The sequence below is a fragment of the Schistocerca piceifrons genome, chromosome 1 (assembly GCF_021461385.2).
Source record: "Schistocerca piceifrons isolate TAMUIC-IGC-003096 chromosome 1, iqSchPice1.1, whole genome shotgun sequence".
Classification (NCBI taxonomy): Eukaryota; Metazoa; Arthropoda; class Insecta; order Orthoptera; family Acrididae; genus Schistocerca; species Schistocerca piceifrons.
This window is the reverse complement of record NC_060138.1, coordinates 275,251,326-275,268,610: the sequence shown is the minus strand read 5'-3', so window position 1 is coordinate 275,268,610 and position 17,285 is coordinate 275,251,326. Positions and strand designations below refer to the sequence as shown.

At 38.4% G+C, this 17,285-nt stretch overlaps 1 protein-coding gene and 1 non-coding gene across 4 annotated transcripts in view; both read right to left on the bottom strand.

Annotated features, from left to right (window-relative positions):
* The window catches only part of LOC124714563 (dual specificity protein kinase CLK2), a 34,193-nt gene that overhangs the window by 14,872 nt on the left and 2,036 nt on the right, over positions 1 to 17,285 (bottom strand). For 2 of the 3 annotated variants that reach the window (XM_047243033.1, XM_047243035.1), the window contains exons 2-9: positions 16,357 to 16,435; positions 15,662 to 15,728; positions 15,284 to 15,340; positions 11,753 to 11,866; positions 11,194 to 11,284; positions 10,936 to 11,106; positions 10,633 to 10,762; positions 10,386 to 10,530 (exon numbers count right to left, since the gene is read on the bottom strand). In XM_047243033.1, the coding sequence (XP_047098989.1) occupies positions 10,386 to 10,530; positions 10,633 to 10,762; positions 10,936 to 11,106; positions 11,194 to 11,284; positions 11,753 to 11,866; positions 15,284 to 15,340; positions 15,662 to 15,728; positions 16,357 to 16,435 (854 nt within the window). The remainder of the gene's footprint in view (positions 1 to 10,385; positions 10,531 to 10,632; positions 10,763 to 10,935; positions 11,107 to 11,193; positions 11,285 to 11,752; positions 11,867 to 15,283; positions 15,341 to 15,661; positions 15,729 to 16,356; positions 16,436 to 17,285) is intronic. The other variant, XM_047243034.1, reaches the window with a different exon arrangement.
* On the bottom strand, positions 14,212 to 14,283 carry Trnat-agu. The gene has a single exon. It is a non-coding gene; the product is annotated as a tRNA-Thr (tRNA).

Here is a 17,285-nt window from a genome sequence, read left to right as displayed (position 1 = left end):
TGAATGGGCTAGCTTTCGTTGCGTAGACCATGTATGTCGGTTAGTTTTTCTCTCTTCTTCCTCAAAACCCTGTGTGTTTGTGATTTTTCTGATTTCATTTCTATCATGTAGATTTGGAGACCCTAATTCTCTCAGGTCTTTTTCCATCTGTTTGTACCAGTTCGGTATTGTAGTTTTGTTCTTTAAAAATGTATGGATTGTGTGTGTTAACCTGTTTGAGCCCCATTCTTTCTAAGTGCCCCATGAACTGGATTCTTCTCATGCACATTATATTTTTATATATTTCTGCATTGGGTTTTGGATAATGTACCCCATCTTTAGTTCTTGGTCCTAGGATTTTCCTCATTATCTTACGTTCTTTCACTTGAAGGTTTAGTGTCTCAGATGCGTAGAGAGCTTCGGGTCTAATTACTGTTGTGTAGTGTCGTATTTTGCAGTTCCACGAGAGACTCTTTTTGTTGTAAATGTTTTTTGTTAACTGAAACGCCGTCTCCATTTTCTGGACTCTTGATCTGACAGATTTCTTTTCATTACAATTTTCTGCAAACCATTCACCTAAATATTTAAATTCTTTTACTCTAGAGATGTAGTTATTACCAATTTTGAGATCAGAAGGTGCATCTTTGACGTCAGTCATAAATTTTGTTTTTTCAAATGAAATTTGTAATCCTATTTTAGCTGCCTGTTCTTGTAATAATTCTAGCTGTTTCTGTGCATCGGTAATGTCTTGTGCGATCAGTGCCATGTCATCAGCAAATGCTAAACAGTGTAATTCTATGCCCTTATGTCTTGGTCCCAGTCTGTGTGCTGGTGCACCTGCTTTTTTCCATTCTCTAACAACTTTTTCAAGAGCACAATTGAAGAGCACTGGGGACAGTACATCCCTTGTCATACTCCTGTGTTTATTTCAAATTCTGTGCTCAATTCTCCCATAAATTTTACTTTGGATTTGGTCTCCGTGAGTGTTTCTTTTATGATGTTTGTTGTCTTTTGATCTAGTCCAAATTCTGCTAATATTTCAAAAAGGGATTCTCGGTCTATACTGTCATATGCTTTTTTAAAGTCGACAAACGTGATGACATAACTTTTGTTTGAAGTACTATGTAAATATGTCATTGAGTTTTTCAAGTTAAGGATTTGTTCTACGCAAGATCGACCTTTTCTGAACCCACCTTGGTATTCGCCTAGTTTTGAATCCAGCTGAGGTTCTGCGCGGTTTAGTAGGGCTTTAGACAGAATTTTGTATGTTATTGACAATAAAGAGATTCCACGATAGTTGTTGGGGTCTGTTTTACTTCCTTTTTTGTACAGAGGATGTATGATTGCAGTCTTCCAATCTGTGGGGATTTTTTCAGTTTTCCAGATTTCATGTATAATTTCTTTGAGTTTTGCAATAAGTTTTTCCCCTGCATTTTTCCATAATTCTGCGATGATTTGGTCTTCTCCTGATGCTTTGTTATTTTTCAGTGACTGAATTAGCTCTTTAATCTCTTGTAAACTTTGTGGCTTTGAGTCTGGGTTTCATTGTGTACGATGGAACTCAAATTTTTCTGCAGGCTTTTCACAATCCAGTAATTTAGAAAAGTATTTTGCAAGAATTTCACAGTTTTTGGTGTTGGTATGAGCAATTTCCCCATGGTCATTTTTGAACTGGAGTGATGGAGGAGAGTACTTTGTTAATTTTTGTTTGAATACTCTGTAGAAATTTCAGGAATTGTTTTTCTTGAAATCATTTTCTATGTCTTGCAATTTTTTTGTCTTCGTGTTGTTTATGGACTGTTTGTATTGCTTTTCAGTTGGTCACACTCATCTGTCCACCATGGGTGTTTACGTGTTCTTGTTTGCGGTGCTACAGTTTCAGCTGCATTTATAAGTCCTGCTTGCAGTTGTTGCCAATTTTGTGGTTTTAAATTTTGCGTTTCTCTAGTAAATTGTTGATTGCCATTTATCTTTTGTACATCATATTTACGGTGTGGAAATTTCTTAGTGAATTTTCTTTTTTCTGGAATGACATCTAGGGAGAATTTTGTTGGGTAATGGTCGGAATCTAGGTCTAGTCCATTAAGGACTAAGTTTCATGATTTCTACGGTATTCACGCGGGAGATCATTACATGATCCAACTGATATTCACCTAGTAATGGATTAGGTGAGATCCAAGTTTTCGTTTTCGAGGCTCTTTTCTTGAAAAATGTTGATTTGAAAAATAGGTCACAGTTTTTGCAGATTTCAATGAGTCGCATGCCATTCCGGTTGGTCTGTGTACGCCCTGACCATTTACCCACCCAATATCGATATTTCTTTTCTTTACCGATTTGTGCACTGAAATCGCCCATAAGGATTTTGACATGGTTATTAGGGATTTTTTGGAGAATATTATCTAATTGATTCCAGAATTCTTCTACTTCTTCTATTTTGTTTTTGTTAGTGATGTTAGTTGGTGCATGTCCGTTGATTAGGGTGTATATCTTATTAGCTGATTTTATTGTCATCGTGGGGAGCCGACCCGAGTAACATTTGAAAGTTGCGACAAACAAGTATTGATGTATCTACTATAAATCCAGTTCCAAATTGTGGACAATTTGCCATGGCTTGTTTTCCAGGTTTTCCTTTGTATATCCTGTATCCTTCCGAATCAAAAGGATTTTTATCTGTATATCGTGATTCCTGAAATGCAATAATTTTGATTTTACGTTCTCTGGATTTGTCCAGGATGTTTTTTAGTTTTCCCATTTTTAAGAGAGTACTATATTATCTCATGTTTGGTTCTTTATTATGCCATAATGTCATACGTGCTAGAAGATGAAAACATGCACTTGAAATGCAGCGAACAGTTAAAACTAGCCAATAGTGTGGAATTAAAACACTTCGTTTTAAATAAATTTACTGCCACAGGGGAAATCTTAATAAAGGCCAAATTTCTATAGCAAACCGACAAAATAACTTTATTGTTCTGCAAGGTGATTAATGCTAGACTGTCAAAGGCGGAAATAAAATAAAATCTTAAACTAGTAACATATTTCAGCCTTCCGTAATTATGTGAATGTATTTTAATTCACTTGATAGCTCCCAGCCACAGAAATCATCCTTGTTTTCATTTGACGTGAGAGCAGTAAACGAAGAGGAAACAGAAAAATCACTAAATGTAAACATGGGTCACGTGGAGACTACCCCCCACCCCACTATAGCTCAGACTGCTCCGCGCACGTCTTTCTGAAGAGTCTGATACATAAAACATATATCTTCGAGGAAATGTAAAACCTTTTTTTATTCTTTAGTTAGCCGAAGTGCAGTGCCATGCCTCTTCAAACAACAATCTTATACCGCACGTCACTGTATTGAGCTCTGTGAAACTCAAACGTGTATGTTTTGCAATGCATGCCATCAAACTATTTCAGGCCAGTGGCAATTAAAATGTCCTGTAGTGCCTGTCCTGCTCCCAGTTGGCTGCTTTGACATCTTGTCCCTCTAAAAAATAAACGCAATTAATACTGGATGGGATTATTTGTAACCGGGAGAACAAGAACTCTTCAGAAAATCTGGTCTTTTTATTGCCTATTAGCTAATAACTTGCTCTTCTGTGTGACATGAAATTAAATGTAGGATACCTAAAACCAGTAAAGACAAGAGACAGGCAAGACAGTACACATTTCTTCAGTCCTTAGGTCCTAGCGATTTTTCTCGCTAATCTTGCTGCTGCTTTACACGGCGTGCTTTCCTTCCTCGAAAGAACTATTACCTCATCAAAGTTCGTCAAACATTTTGCTACATGAAAAATCGAAATGTCGTCGTCTAATACTGAAAAAGCTGTTAATACATATAATACCCAAGGCTGGTGTGGTTTCTTGATCTGATTACGTCTATTTTGTCACTGTGTGCTGGAAAAAACAAAATAGGCCTTTCTAATATTGCAGCAATTGTGACACACGCAAAATAAACGAGACTGTTTTGGCAATAATGATCATTTTTATAGTACGACAATATAATTCACGAAGTACCAGTACAAAATACCTATTTGGCCTACTACAATCAAAAAGCTTTATGTTTGGAAATAGTTTCATATTTCATTCGTACGCTCCAATTTCTCATGAACAAGACTGACAAGGATTCCCCTGGCAGAGACATCACGTACATTATGCACGCATTCAAAAGTCAACTTATAATTCTTTCAGAAATCAACTTAGAAGGTGTTCAAAAATGTCCAAAAACCACCAGGGGTGCGTTTTAAAATCGTATGAATAATCGATAGACTGACATGCGCTGGATGCTAGGTGCTTTGTGAAACAAAGTTTTTTCCTCAACAATATAAATTTGTCCCCTCCCCCTGAAACTCCGCCCGGTTTGCCTGTTGAGGAGCACCCCACTCCTGGATTGGATTACGCCACTCAGCAACAGACGCACATCGGTGAGACTATCAGACAGGGCACACCTGTACATTAGTGGGAACCGAATGGCTTCAGATCGGCAGGCCCGATCATTGACAGATACCCACAAAAAACAGCCTGAGGTTTTGGCCCGGCATGGAAATCCAGTCATGTGGCGAGCTATTCATGAACCACAAACAACATTTTGTTGAAATGGGACCACAGTGATCAATCATGCAACAGATAACTTGTTCAAATACAGTGGCAAGCAATAATAATGAGGATCGGTAGCAATGCATCATAAAGATGATTGGTGAGCACATAGAAAAGACAAACACAACTACATTTTCAGCCATAGCTTTTGTCAGAAAATGAGAGCTCACTAACATTCACCCAATCACTCTGATAACTCCTGCACATGTGAGAGCCATCTCCAGCTGCCGCATCTAGTCTCAGAATCAGATCCAAACAAACCACTCCTCTTGCCTCCCTGCTTCGCAATCGGCAGCTGCTAGGCTAGCGGCAAGAAGTGGTGGCAGCACTGACTGCAAGCTGAGAGGAGTGGTAGGAAGGAGAGAAGCAGTAGTAATGAGGGAGTAAGGAAGCAGCGCACATAGCTCAGCTGCACCCAGCCAGTGACGATGCATGACAACGCAGTAAAACAGTTTCATCTTCTGAAACAAAAATGAGGTTTTTCCAGAGTTTTTTTGTTTTTGTTTTTCAAAATTCCCTAACGTTTGAAATTCCCTGAATTCCAGAACCTGTGGCAACCCTGCACAAACATTAACACTGCGAATAGCACTGTTGTTGCCTGGTGTGACAAGGTGGCCTATAATATTAAGTAAGCACGTGAACGAGGCCTGAGGATCACCAAAGGTTACCCACAGCCCCCATTCATTCATATCCAACACAATAAAAAGATACAGCCACTTATGTCACATACTTGACACTCACTAACTCATTTATCAAAGCCTATAGGGTAGTTTCTGTCGACGCAGAGATAAGAAATTTGGCATGAAGCAAGGCTTCATATTACAAGTAAAGGAAGGAAACTCTGAATTATTAATTTGTAATAAAACCACATAAAAATATCCTTTTGCCATTCGAACTTCAATTGCATTCGTTATCTGTTAAAAGCATTGTAGGAAAGTATTACTGCATTCAAACATAAAATGTAAGTTGCATTTATGTTTTAGCAAGCATATAAAAAAATATTTTATTAATCTTCTCTGTCTACATGTATAAACTGAAGTCCCTTGCTAACTTCTTTTTGTATGTCCAAGCCTTGTCTCAGTAAGTATTGCACATATTCTGATGACAGTCTCTGAAATACAAGGACATACTTGCCAGCATCAATATGGCCAATAGGTGAAAATGATAAGACATTATCAATTTTTGGGGTAGATGAACTACCTACACACATTATTAAGTTTTTATGGGCCCTCAGTGCGTGAGACCTACTCACTCTTGGCTGTATAACCACTTCTCAAAAAGTATTGTTCCTCTGTTTCAGAAATTCAATGAACTGTTCTAAATTCTCTTGCTATTAGGTAACTAACAGTCTGCTAATTTTTCTTCCAGTGTACCATCCTACAATGGAACAGTAATTGGGGGAAAAGTATTTCACAGCAATGTCTACCCTTCATCACAGTGTGTCATAGCTCAAATAGAAACAACTGTTGCAGTACAAGTTCTAGTCCAAAACTGATATGATTGAGATAAAAATGTCGGCCTGTTTTATTGGTTACGAGAAAGCCTTCCCTTTGGCAAGGTAGAACATAATAAACTTATGGACATTCTCAAAAGAATGAATACAGATGAGACAGACACTTACTGTATAGACAATTTGTGCTGGAATCAGACAACACAGGATGAATTTCATAATAAGGTCCCCTACTTTGCAAATACTTGTAGAGGAGTCCAACAAGGATGAGTACTGTTACTCCTGTTGTTCACTTAGTATTCTAAGTACTGTCCAGTAAGCACCTTTTAAACGCCTTCTTGGTTTAAAAAAAATCTTCAAAAACACATCGACATAGCAGGAGATCACAGCAGTAACCTGGTTCTGAATATTGAGACCAAAGTGACATTTTTTGTGTCTCACATGACAGACAGAAGACAGACTCCTCTCCAAACAAAAAACTGAGATTCAGTGGCTCCTTTAAGACATTGACTGCTATGAGGCAGGCAGTGGCACAGCAGAGCCACGTGGTGCAGCAATTGACAGCCACACAGCAGTCGATATGAAGTTTAAGTACCTTGGAAATTGGCTCTGTGGAGAGTGGAGATCAGGCATGGGGATAAAATGTCACACTAAGAACACCCATAATGCATCCACAAAATTCAAGAAACTTTTCAGAAGTACAAATCCCGACCTAAATCTCCGAGTCTGTACTTCCTACATGGTTCCGAGAAATGTATGTCTAATACGCTAACAGCAAGGAAGATCCAGGCCTTTAAAAATGGATTTACCCCAGAATGCATGTAACACTATGGACAGTGCAAATAATGAACACTGAAATATTGCAAAAACAGCAATAAATACTAGGGTGGTTTGAAAAGTTCTCGGAATCGCCACGAGAGGTCAGCGCTAGTGCAATGAGTTGTTCATGTGATATTCACTGGCTGCTGCCTGTAAACATGTGCCACGCCAGTGCTCTCGGGAAAGAGCTAGGCAGTGACATGGCTCTGTTGTTCCCGCGTAGTGATTTGTGAAGGTGGAAAGGGGGCAGTGATTAAGTACTTTGTAAAAAAAGGTTTGGAAGCAAAGGACATTCATGCCGATTTCCATAATACACTGGGGGACTCTGCTCCTTCATATTCAACTGTTGCAAAGAGCACAAATGAATAAATATGGTCGGGAGAGCTTAGATGACAATTTGCGCAGAGGTTGGCCAAGACTTGTCACTACTCCAGAAATCATTGCAAAAATGCACAAAATGATCGCAGAGGACTGTTGTTGAAAGTGCCTGAAATTGCTCACACTCGCCAGATGTCATCTGAAAGAGTATACCACATTTTAACTGAAGAATTAGGAATAAAAAAAATTATCTGCAAGATGGGTGCCGCGGCTCTCTACACTGGATCAAAAACGCATGAGAATGGACATATCTGAAGAATGTTTGGTCCATTTTAGGAGAAACAAATAAGATTTTTTGTGCCGGTTTGTGACACAGATGAAACTTGGGTGCAATACTATACCCCAGAGACAAAACAACAGTCAAAGCAGTGGAAACATGCCGATTGTCTGCCACAAAAGAAAGCAAAAACAATTCCTTACGTGGGGAAGGTCATGGCATCAGCATTCTGGGATGCGATGGGGATTCTGTTTGTAGATTATCTCCCCACTGGGCAAACAATTACTGGAGAATAGTGTGCTAATCCCCTGGACAAATTGAAACACAGAATAAGTGAAAGGTCAACAAGGAAGAAAGTCATCTTTCATCAAAACAATGTGCACCCGTGAAAGTGCTCTATATATAATATTTTTTTTTTGTGGACATGGAATTGATAGCCGGCGTTGACAACTATTTTGTAGGCCTGGGGGAAACACATTTTCGAGACAGGAAAACTAATTTTTGAGATGGGATCAAGGCACTAGAACATCGTTGGACGAAGTGTATTAATCTACAAGGAGACTACACTGAAAAATAAAAAAAGTTTCAGTGATGTAAGTACTTTCTTTCTATTCTGTTCCAAGAACTTTTCAAACCACACTCATATTAGCAACATTTATGAGAAGAAAACCTGCATACCTAGAACAAATCTTATGTAACACCAAACATTTACTTCTACAGTTGATTATAGAATGGAAGATCGAGGATAAAAGAAGGAAAGGACGAAGAATAATATATCTGTTAGATCACTAAAGCTCCCTTTTAACACATCACTGGGGACTGAATTATATTTTCCTTGTACAGCAGCTCAAAATTGGTGCAATGGCCTCTCCCTCGTAATGATTATCACCATGACCACTTCACAGTGTTCCTTTGCTAGAATTTCACAGGTCTGACTCCTCACATTCCTCTTAGGTGTGGAAGTCAAAACTTCATCACATGATGTACCACAACCACCCTTTGCTAAACAATTTAACATTGTCTGCTGCATCACACTATTCCATGCAGCAATAAATATTCACATGGCCTGTAAAATGCTATGCTTCATCTATTCCTTCGCCTCTTGGAATGCAATTGATATCTTAACAACTTCAACATTGTCTTTTGCTTTAATGAATTTTATTATGTCCAGGCCTTCAGGCTACAGACGACTTGTGCAGTTCGGTGGATAAAAACAACATTATTATTTCTCAGGAACGACGTTTCCCTGGTATGTACATGTCAATCATAAGTAATATTTTTCTACCTGCAGCACCCATGTTGGCATCTACATGCCTGAAACATCTTGTAAAGATTTCCGATATCATCCAGGCATTCATGTTGTAATCTGAAGTACAAGAAGTGTCAACATTTAAAAATAACAGTTTTAAATTTACCTATTTTCAGTAGCAAAAACTTTCACTCCCACTGCCATTTACAAGCAATTGCACAGTCACTGGAAAGTTGCATCTGCATTAAAAATGTCTCTAGGCTCATAACCTGTATTAATTGCAGCAATGTAGTGATCTTCCAGGACTTCACATTTTCTACATCCACTTTGAAATGATTGTGGCATTTCTTAAAATAATCTAACCATCCGTCTGACCCACTGAAATGTTCAACATCAATTATCAGGGCGATTTCCTGAGCTGTGTCTTGCAGAACTGGCCCACTTCTAGGAATGCTGTCACTTGTGACTCCTTGAAACAATTGTAAATGAGTAGTTTTCACATCATATAATGTTGACTGGCAGATTTTCTTTCTTTTGCAGCGAGAGGAACTGCTAGCTTTGGAATTTAATAACGCTTCCTAGTTTTTGAGAATGCTGCCGTGCAGGATTAGCCGAGCGGTCTAAGGCACTGCAGTCATGGACTGTGCGGATGGTCCCCGCGGAGGTTCTAGTCCTCCCTCGGGCATGGATGTGTATGTTTGTCCTTAGGGTAATTTATGGTAAGTAGTGTGTAAGCTTAGGGACTGATGACCTTAGCAGTTAAGTCCCATAAGATTTCACACACATTTGAACATTTGAGAACGCTGCAAATTAAGACTGAAAAATCTTACATCTTTGCTACGCCTGTAAGTTGTTTTTGTTACGACTGCCTTCAACATCATAGATGATTGTCAGCTTTTGCTCAATCTTAAGCTTTTTATGTTTGCATGCCCTAACTCCACAGAAATATAAAACTCGTGAATTCAACTACAACAAAGACAACGCTTCATAGCTCGTGTTTAATGATACTGTGGCTTCTGATCATATGACCGTAGGCAAGGTGGATATCACTTTCTGATGTCATTAAAATGGAATTCAAATCTACATACATGCCAAATGAAAGAATGAATTGCAATATACTGCCATGACAGCAGGGTGTACAACCAAGTGAAACTTAAATCAGGGAAACTACCTCATGCACGTTAGAAATTGCTTAAAAACTGGATTTTAATTTTCAGGATGTTTCATGTTTATTTCTTAAAAGCAGAAGTTTTGTTAAACTGTGATCTGTTGAAAGTGGGGAAGAATAACCTCCTCCTGATCGTAGTTTTGCCAGAATCAACGGATATATTCGTTATAAGTGGAATTTCCTTAAAAGCGGGTTTGTTAATTTTGAGTTTTCCTGTACATATTGTGGTCTACTGAATACAAACTCATTTTGTAGTTGCTAACATCAATTAAAGGATAGGCAATAGCAGCCACAGAACTACGTTTCAATTCAGACACAGTAACAAGTTAGTAACAACTTGATGGGAAAAATCAAGCCTGATTAAAAATAACAGGTGAATTAATTTGATTCAATATGAGATGCCAATTAAAACTGAACTGGTACATTTTTGACTCTTTCACTACTTACAGTAACTGCAGTCCAATAAGTTTTGCTGTAGTCTCTGGACCACCACTGTACAAAAAATGTGTGCTTATTCTACTGTACTCACCTGTAAGGTATAGGACCAAGAATTCGTTCCATCATTGCTAAATGCTCCCTATTATCATGTGTCTGGAATAGTGTTATACCCAGATACAATTCGAAAATTATGCACCCGATGGACCAAACATCACATGGTTGTGCCCAGCCAAGTTCTGAAACAAATCTCAATCTTAGCCATAAGGGTTTCAAACAACGGCTAACACAGGGACAGTGACAATGCTAAGTACACATGAGCAACAAATATGGTGTCATACCAAGAATAACTTCTGGTGCACGATAATGCCGTGTTGAAACAATTGTACTGTGATGTTCATGGTCAAATGTCGCACTGCCAAAGTCTATTAACCTCACATCAGTGCGCTTCACACGTCTGACATCCCTCTTCTGTGAACAATTAATGATATGGAGTATTTTGCCTCAGGTTTAGCATTAAACACTAACTGAAAAGCTTCATGTAACATTTATCTCAATTACTCTCAATGCTGTAGTAAGAAACTGGACAGCATAGTTATAGTCTATAAATTTTGAGGTGCATGGGACAGTGTTTGCAGACCTACCTTTTTGCTGTTGTATGAAAGGTCATAATCTGAGTCTACAAATAAAATATTCTCTGGTTTGAGATCAGTATGGGTAAGTTTGTTGTCATGAAGGAACTTCACAGAGTAACACAGCTGGTAAGCAATGTGGCGGACAGCTTCCAATGGGTAAGGCTGATAATTATTATCCTTCTACAAAGAAAGCAAATCGTCATCATTACATTTTGAATGTTTCTTAGATTCCAGAACTGTATTTCAATCACAACGACTTCTACATACCAAGAAATCGAACACACTTAGACCCAGCATTTCAAAGGCAATGCACATATGACCATGGTAGTCAAACCAGTCCAGCATTTTCACACACAGGCTGCAAAAGCAAAAGATATCCATCAAGCATTGCACATTCTACTGTGAACACAACTACACAATACAACTAAAATTAATTCAAGCTGATGGGTGTCGAGGACAATAGAGTCCAGAGAGCAGGCTCAGAACTTCAATGTATATCTCAATTATACAGAAACCTTTTAAGCTTATTTGCAAACCATTTTGTATGCTGGTATTTTACTATACAGTAAAACTGGGTGAGCTCTAGTACAAACTACGCAAATTTTGTGACTTGGGACAAAACGCACGTGTGTGTGTGTGTGTGTGTGTGTGTGTGTGTGTGTGTGTGTGTGTGTGTGTGAGAGAGAGAGAGAGAGAGAGAGAGAGAGAGAGAGAGAGAGAGAGAGAGAGAGAGAGAGAGAGAAGGGGGGGGGGGGGGGAAGAATTATTCATATTAATAACTTACATGGTGTAGGACAATATTAAATATATTATCAGTTTTACTCACTGTGCACCATCTGGATCTCTCTCAGCAATCTTTTCCAAGGCATTTATCTCCAGCTTTGCAGCTTCTCTGTATTTCTCAACATTCTTTATTATTTTGAGTGCCATTACATGATCCCTGTAACACAAGTGAAACTGAGAATGAAGTAGTAAGTTTCATTAACAATATATAATTTCTTACGAAGGGCAGCTTGGGCAAATTTTATATAACACAGTGATGCCAGAAATAATATGCTTAACTCATACACAGTTTTCCATCTTGTGCTGCTTTTCATGTATCTCTGAGTCGATTAAATGCCAGAACTGAGTTTCATAGTTACTTCTCAAAGGTAAAGCAAACATTTCTCGATTTTAATAATTTTCAGAAATCTGCAAGGCAAGGCACCAGCAACTATTCTGGTTAACCAAAATTATGTAATAAATTGTAGAGAAACATTAAAGTTCCAATATTAATTTCCTTTATTACCTAACGATTAGTTTCATGTGTAAGCCGCTTATCCGATAATGAGCTTAGACTCTAAACTAGTTAAGAATAAAGGAAACTCACATTGCATAATTTGGTTAAACAAACCTTGATTTAGTTTTTCCTAGTTTTCAAATTTATGAAATCCTTTATCTTCAAAACCATTTACGAGTGAGGTTTGAAAAGTTATCGGAATCACCACGAAAGGTCAGCACTACCACAATGAGTTGTTTGTGCGATATTCATCGGACTGTTGTTGCCTGTAAAGATCTGCCACATCACTGCTCTTGGAAGAGAGCTGTGATGGTGACGTGGCTCTGTTGTTCCCGCGTAGTGATTTGCGAAGATGAAAATAAAAATCGGGATTCGAGGCATGATTAAGTACTTCATAAACAAAGGTATGAAAGCGGCGGACATTCATTCATGCCTATTTCCAGAATACTCTGGGGGACTCTGCTCCTTCATATTCAACTGTTGCCTAGTGCACAAATGAATTTAAATTTAATTGGAAGAGCGTAGATGATGATCCGCGCAGTGGGCATCCAAGATGTGTCACTACTTCACAAATCATTGCTAAAGTGCACAAAATGGTCATGGAAGATTGCCGACAAAGTGTGTGAAATTGCTCATGCTTGCCAGATGTCATCTGAAAGAGTATACCAGATTTTAACTGAAGAATTAGAAATAATAATTAAAAAAAAATTATCTGCAAGATGGGTGTTGCAACTCTATATACTGGATCAAAAACACATGAGAATGGACTATTCAGAAAAATGTTTGGCCCATTTTAGGAGAAAGAAACAAGATCTTTGTGCCGGTTTGTGAGCGCAGATGAAACTTTGGTGCAATACTATATCCCAGAGACAAAACAACAGTCAAAGCAGTGGAAGCATGCTGACTGTCCGCCACGAAAGAAAGCAAAGGCAATTCCTTCGTTTGGAAATGACACAGCATCAGTGTTCTGGGATGTGAAGGGGATTTTGTTTGTAGACTATCTCCCCACAGGGCAAACAATTACTGGAGAATAGTATGCTGACCTCCTGAACAAATTGCAATAAAAGATAAATGGCCAGGTTTACCAAGGACGAAAGTCATCTTTCATAAACATAATGCGCGTCCGCACACATGTGCCGTCACTATGACAAACTTACACAAATTGAGATAGAAATTGTTGCCACACCCACATTATTCACCAGATATGACTCCGTTAGACTTCCATCTCTTTCCAAAACCGAAAACGTTTCTTGGTGGACGAAGATACACTTCAAATGAAGAATTGATAGCCACAGTTGACAACTATTTTGCAGGCCTGGAGGAAACTAATTTTTTGAGATGGGATCAAGGCACTGGAACATTTTTGGACCAAGAGCATTACTCTACAAGGAGACTACATTGCAAAATAAATGAGTTTCTGTGAGGTAAGTACTTCCTTTTCTATCCCATTCCGAGAACTTTTCAAATCACTCTCTTACATTCGTGAATGTAAGTTACAAACAGCTTACTCAGGTTCAAGCTAGGAATAACTACTTCTCAGTTCCTTATGCCAAGTAATATTACTATTTTACATTTCCCACAGTCTGAATTTCTCGATGGTAATATTTATCAAGCAGTATAAAATATGATGAATAAATAAGTAAATAAAGAAATAATGTGTGTTATGCATTAGTATCCATATTATTGAAACTGTTTACACAGACATGCTTTAGTGCCTCTACACTTCATTGTAGGTCATCACCCGCTTCCAAAACGGGAAACTTTTGACAGTTCACAGTTGATTAGGTATTTTTTTTCACAAATTAGTAGTAACACAAGACATAAATGATTGTTTGTTACATCCTCCCCCCACCCCACACCATCCCATCCCACCCCACCTCACCCCCCACACACACACCAATCGAGTAATCCAAGTACTGTCCCTTTGTGAGGATTAGCAGAAGTGTTATTACCATAACTTATCACAAGAGAGAATTTTAGAAGCTGAAGAAATAACTTAAAATTTGTGCCACAGCCAGGGCTTGAACCCAGGTCTCCTGCTTACTAGGCAGATGTGTTCGCCATTGCACCACTGTTGCAGTACATGTCACAGAGCTGCAAGAGCTCCCCTAATCCAATGCCCTCTCTAACACAAATTTCAACACACACCTTCAGCCTATTTTCCCCTTATAAAATTGTCAGTATTGCCAAGGCTCTCCGAAATTAGAATAGAATCAAAGTTCCTGGATGTGGCACAAAATTTAAATTCATTTCTTCAGCATCTATCATGACTGTAGATGAAGTCTCAAGGAAAATGTAATTAAATCACAGGGAAAATGATTTACAAGACTAATGTCTCCGACTTCTAACAATATGAATCTAACCTGAACATATCCACTTGTGTTCAGATGAGATTGTAACACCTCCTTCCCATTTCTCACTCCTATAGTATCATTTAAAATTATCTTCACCATTATCACTATGTAAGATCACATTCTTTCTGGACAAAAAGGATTATTCCACACACTGAACTAACATGGTAAAGGAAATTCCCAAGGCGTATAAATACACAATGCACTTTATACATTTTCGTCATGCATGTGTTCGGTGCAGTATCTCACAAAGATAGCTTTCTCTGCAACATTCCATTCTTCAGATTTGCGCACATTGTGTGTGTTTCACCACACTTTTTTGTAAGTGACTAGTGGTATAAACAGTAGCTGTAACTATAGCAACACATTGAAAAAATGTAAAGAGTAAGTCCCAGACTAAATCAGTAGACTATATGGGTAACAGACAGTTACATGGAATAAAATCATCCCATTTTCTTAGCACAACACATCCATATAATTGATAAACACAAAATCATTAAGGATTAGAATTGCTGCGTCATCATCCTAAAAGCACATACTTCACAAGAAAAAGGATTTCCTCACAATAGCTGTCAGCAGACCTGACACACAGTGTGAATGTTTTGTTAAATTAATCCATATACTGATTAAGGAAACACACACAGTCGCAAACGCAACTGCATGCTTTTACTGAAAAGCAAAGGGCAATTCCAATCTCAGCCAAATATACATTAGAAGCATCACTCGCCTGTTGTGACTATTGCTACGTGGGATTTTCAAATTTCTTGGAAAATGTCTTCTGGACCTATTAAAGATCGATAAGAACAATATTAAGGAAGTAGAGTAGAACACTTAGGTAAAAGAAGATTTAACATATACTACAGATCAGTAAAGGATTTATAACAAAAGTATGCATTTCCTTTACATTTAACACGATGCCTGCATATGCAGCTTAACTATTTCATTTCACTTATGTATTTTTGTGAGTTACCTTAAGAATAAAAGTAACAGGAAGAATGAATTGGAAATGTTAGACAGTTTCAAATACGAACTGCTAAATAATGTCAACTACACAAATTTGACACACAGTATTTTCTGGCAATTTTACACATAGTGAAGTACTTACGTATGTAAATCTTTGACTTTGACAACTTTTCCAAATGTGCCTTCTCCTAAGGTGGCCAATATTTTATCTGAAAAAGAGTAATCACACAGCAGTTAGTATTAACTATAACTGAAGACCGTGCAAATGTTGGAACCCACTTTTTGAAATGCAGACAACGGTTTACTGATTATGCACTCTTACAACTGCATTTTATTGTAGGTAACCGCATGATGCTTAAGGTTACATGGCTTTTAACAAAAAGTACTAGAAACCGATTTTTTTTTATAATTAATTTCTGAAACCAAAACCTGCATCTATTCGAAGTGGAATCCAACATGCACTAGTCAAAAATAAATTGTTTACGTTTATTTGAGAATAGATCCTACCAATCCCCAGCAAACAGAAGAGGACCAGAGAAGCTGGATTATGGTTTACAGAAAGCTATAACGACATGCTCATTAATGTCGTCTCATTAAATGTCTTCCTCCCCATACAGCAGACACACTGACAGGCACACAGAGAAATAAGTTTCTCCAGATCGCTTACACTTCTTCCCACCCTGATCCTCTCATTCCTTCTAATATAAACCCACCCAAGACCAGTCACAAACCACAACAGATGCTGAAAAGGAACAACTTCAATTATAGAGAATGTGACGCCAGGAATGATTTAAGAGTCTATAGTATATCTACTGCAAAGTTGGTGTATTCACGAACATCGGTCTCGGAGCACGTCGCCATGGCGATATATCAGGTGGCCATCTTCGTCGTCCTCCACGGAGGGTGCTCGAGAACTCTGCACAGCATGGGCCAGCCACCAACACAATCAGGAAACGGCACCAGCCATCGCCAACACCAGCCAGCCAGCACCGATTTAGCAGAGCGGGCAGGGCAACACAGGTGCATCACCGTCCCATTGCGGTCGGTTGATCCGTCCGTCCATTCGTGGTACGCGTGGACCACGTGCCAATTCATAGCCGCCATTTCAAACCGAGATGCGAACCCAACAATCAAGAGACAAAGGGGAGAGGGCAAAATGGTTTGCCAATTCAACAAATGATGTCAAATACATTATTGCAGTGGGAACTGTGCGTTACCACAGCAATGTAATAAACAGATGGAGGCAATGGCAGTTCAACGTGGGAAAATCTAGCACAATGAACCTTAAAGACATTAACTAAAACTAAATATTGTATAATGTGGGAGGACAGTTTTAAATTTACCACCACAGCCTCCTCTGCAAAATTTAATAGTCAATACAAATAAAGCACTTTGCAGATATATTTCACTGAATGTGTGCTCAACTGAACGTAATATTATAAAAACGGTAGTAATTTTTAGGAAAGCTACAACTAAAATACTGACTCTGGAGCAAGTCCATTAATTCTACAATTCTGGAAAGTGGTAGCATTCAACAGCATGCGTAGAAGAATGACACAGGAAAGAAAACAGGAATAATTGACAACTGGCTGGATATTAGAAGGAAGGAATAAAGTGATAGGGGCAATTATAAATATATCAAGCACCAAGCACCTGTTTGTTATTGCTGCACTGTCATGTAGGCAAACTGAAGAATCCTGAATGAATTCTTACCTAACAGTTTTACACACATGCAACAGCAAACATATCCCAACCAAAATGCACGT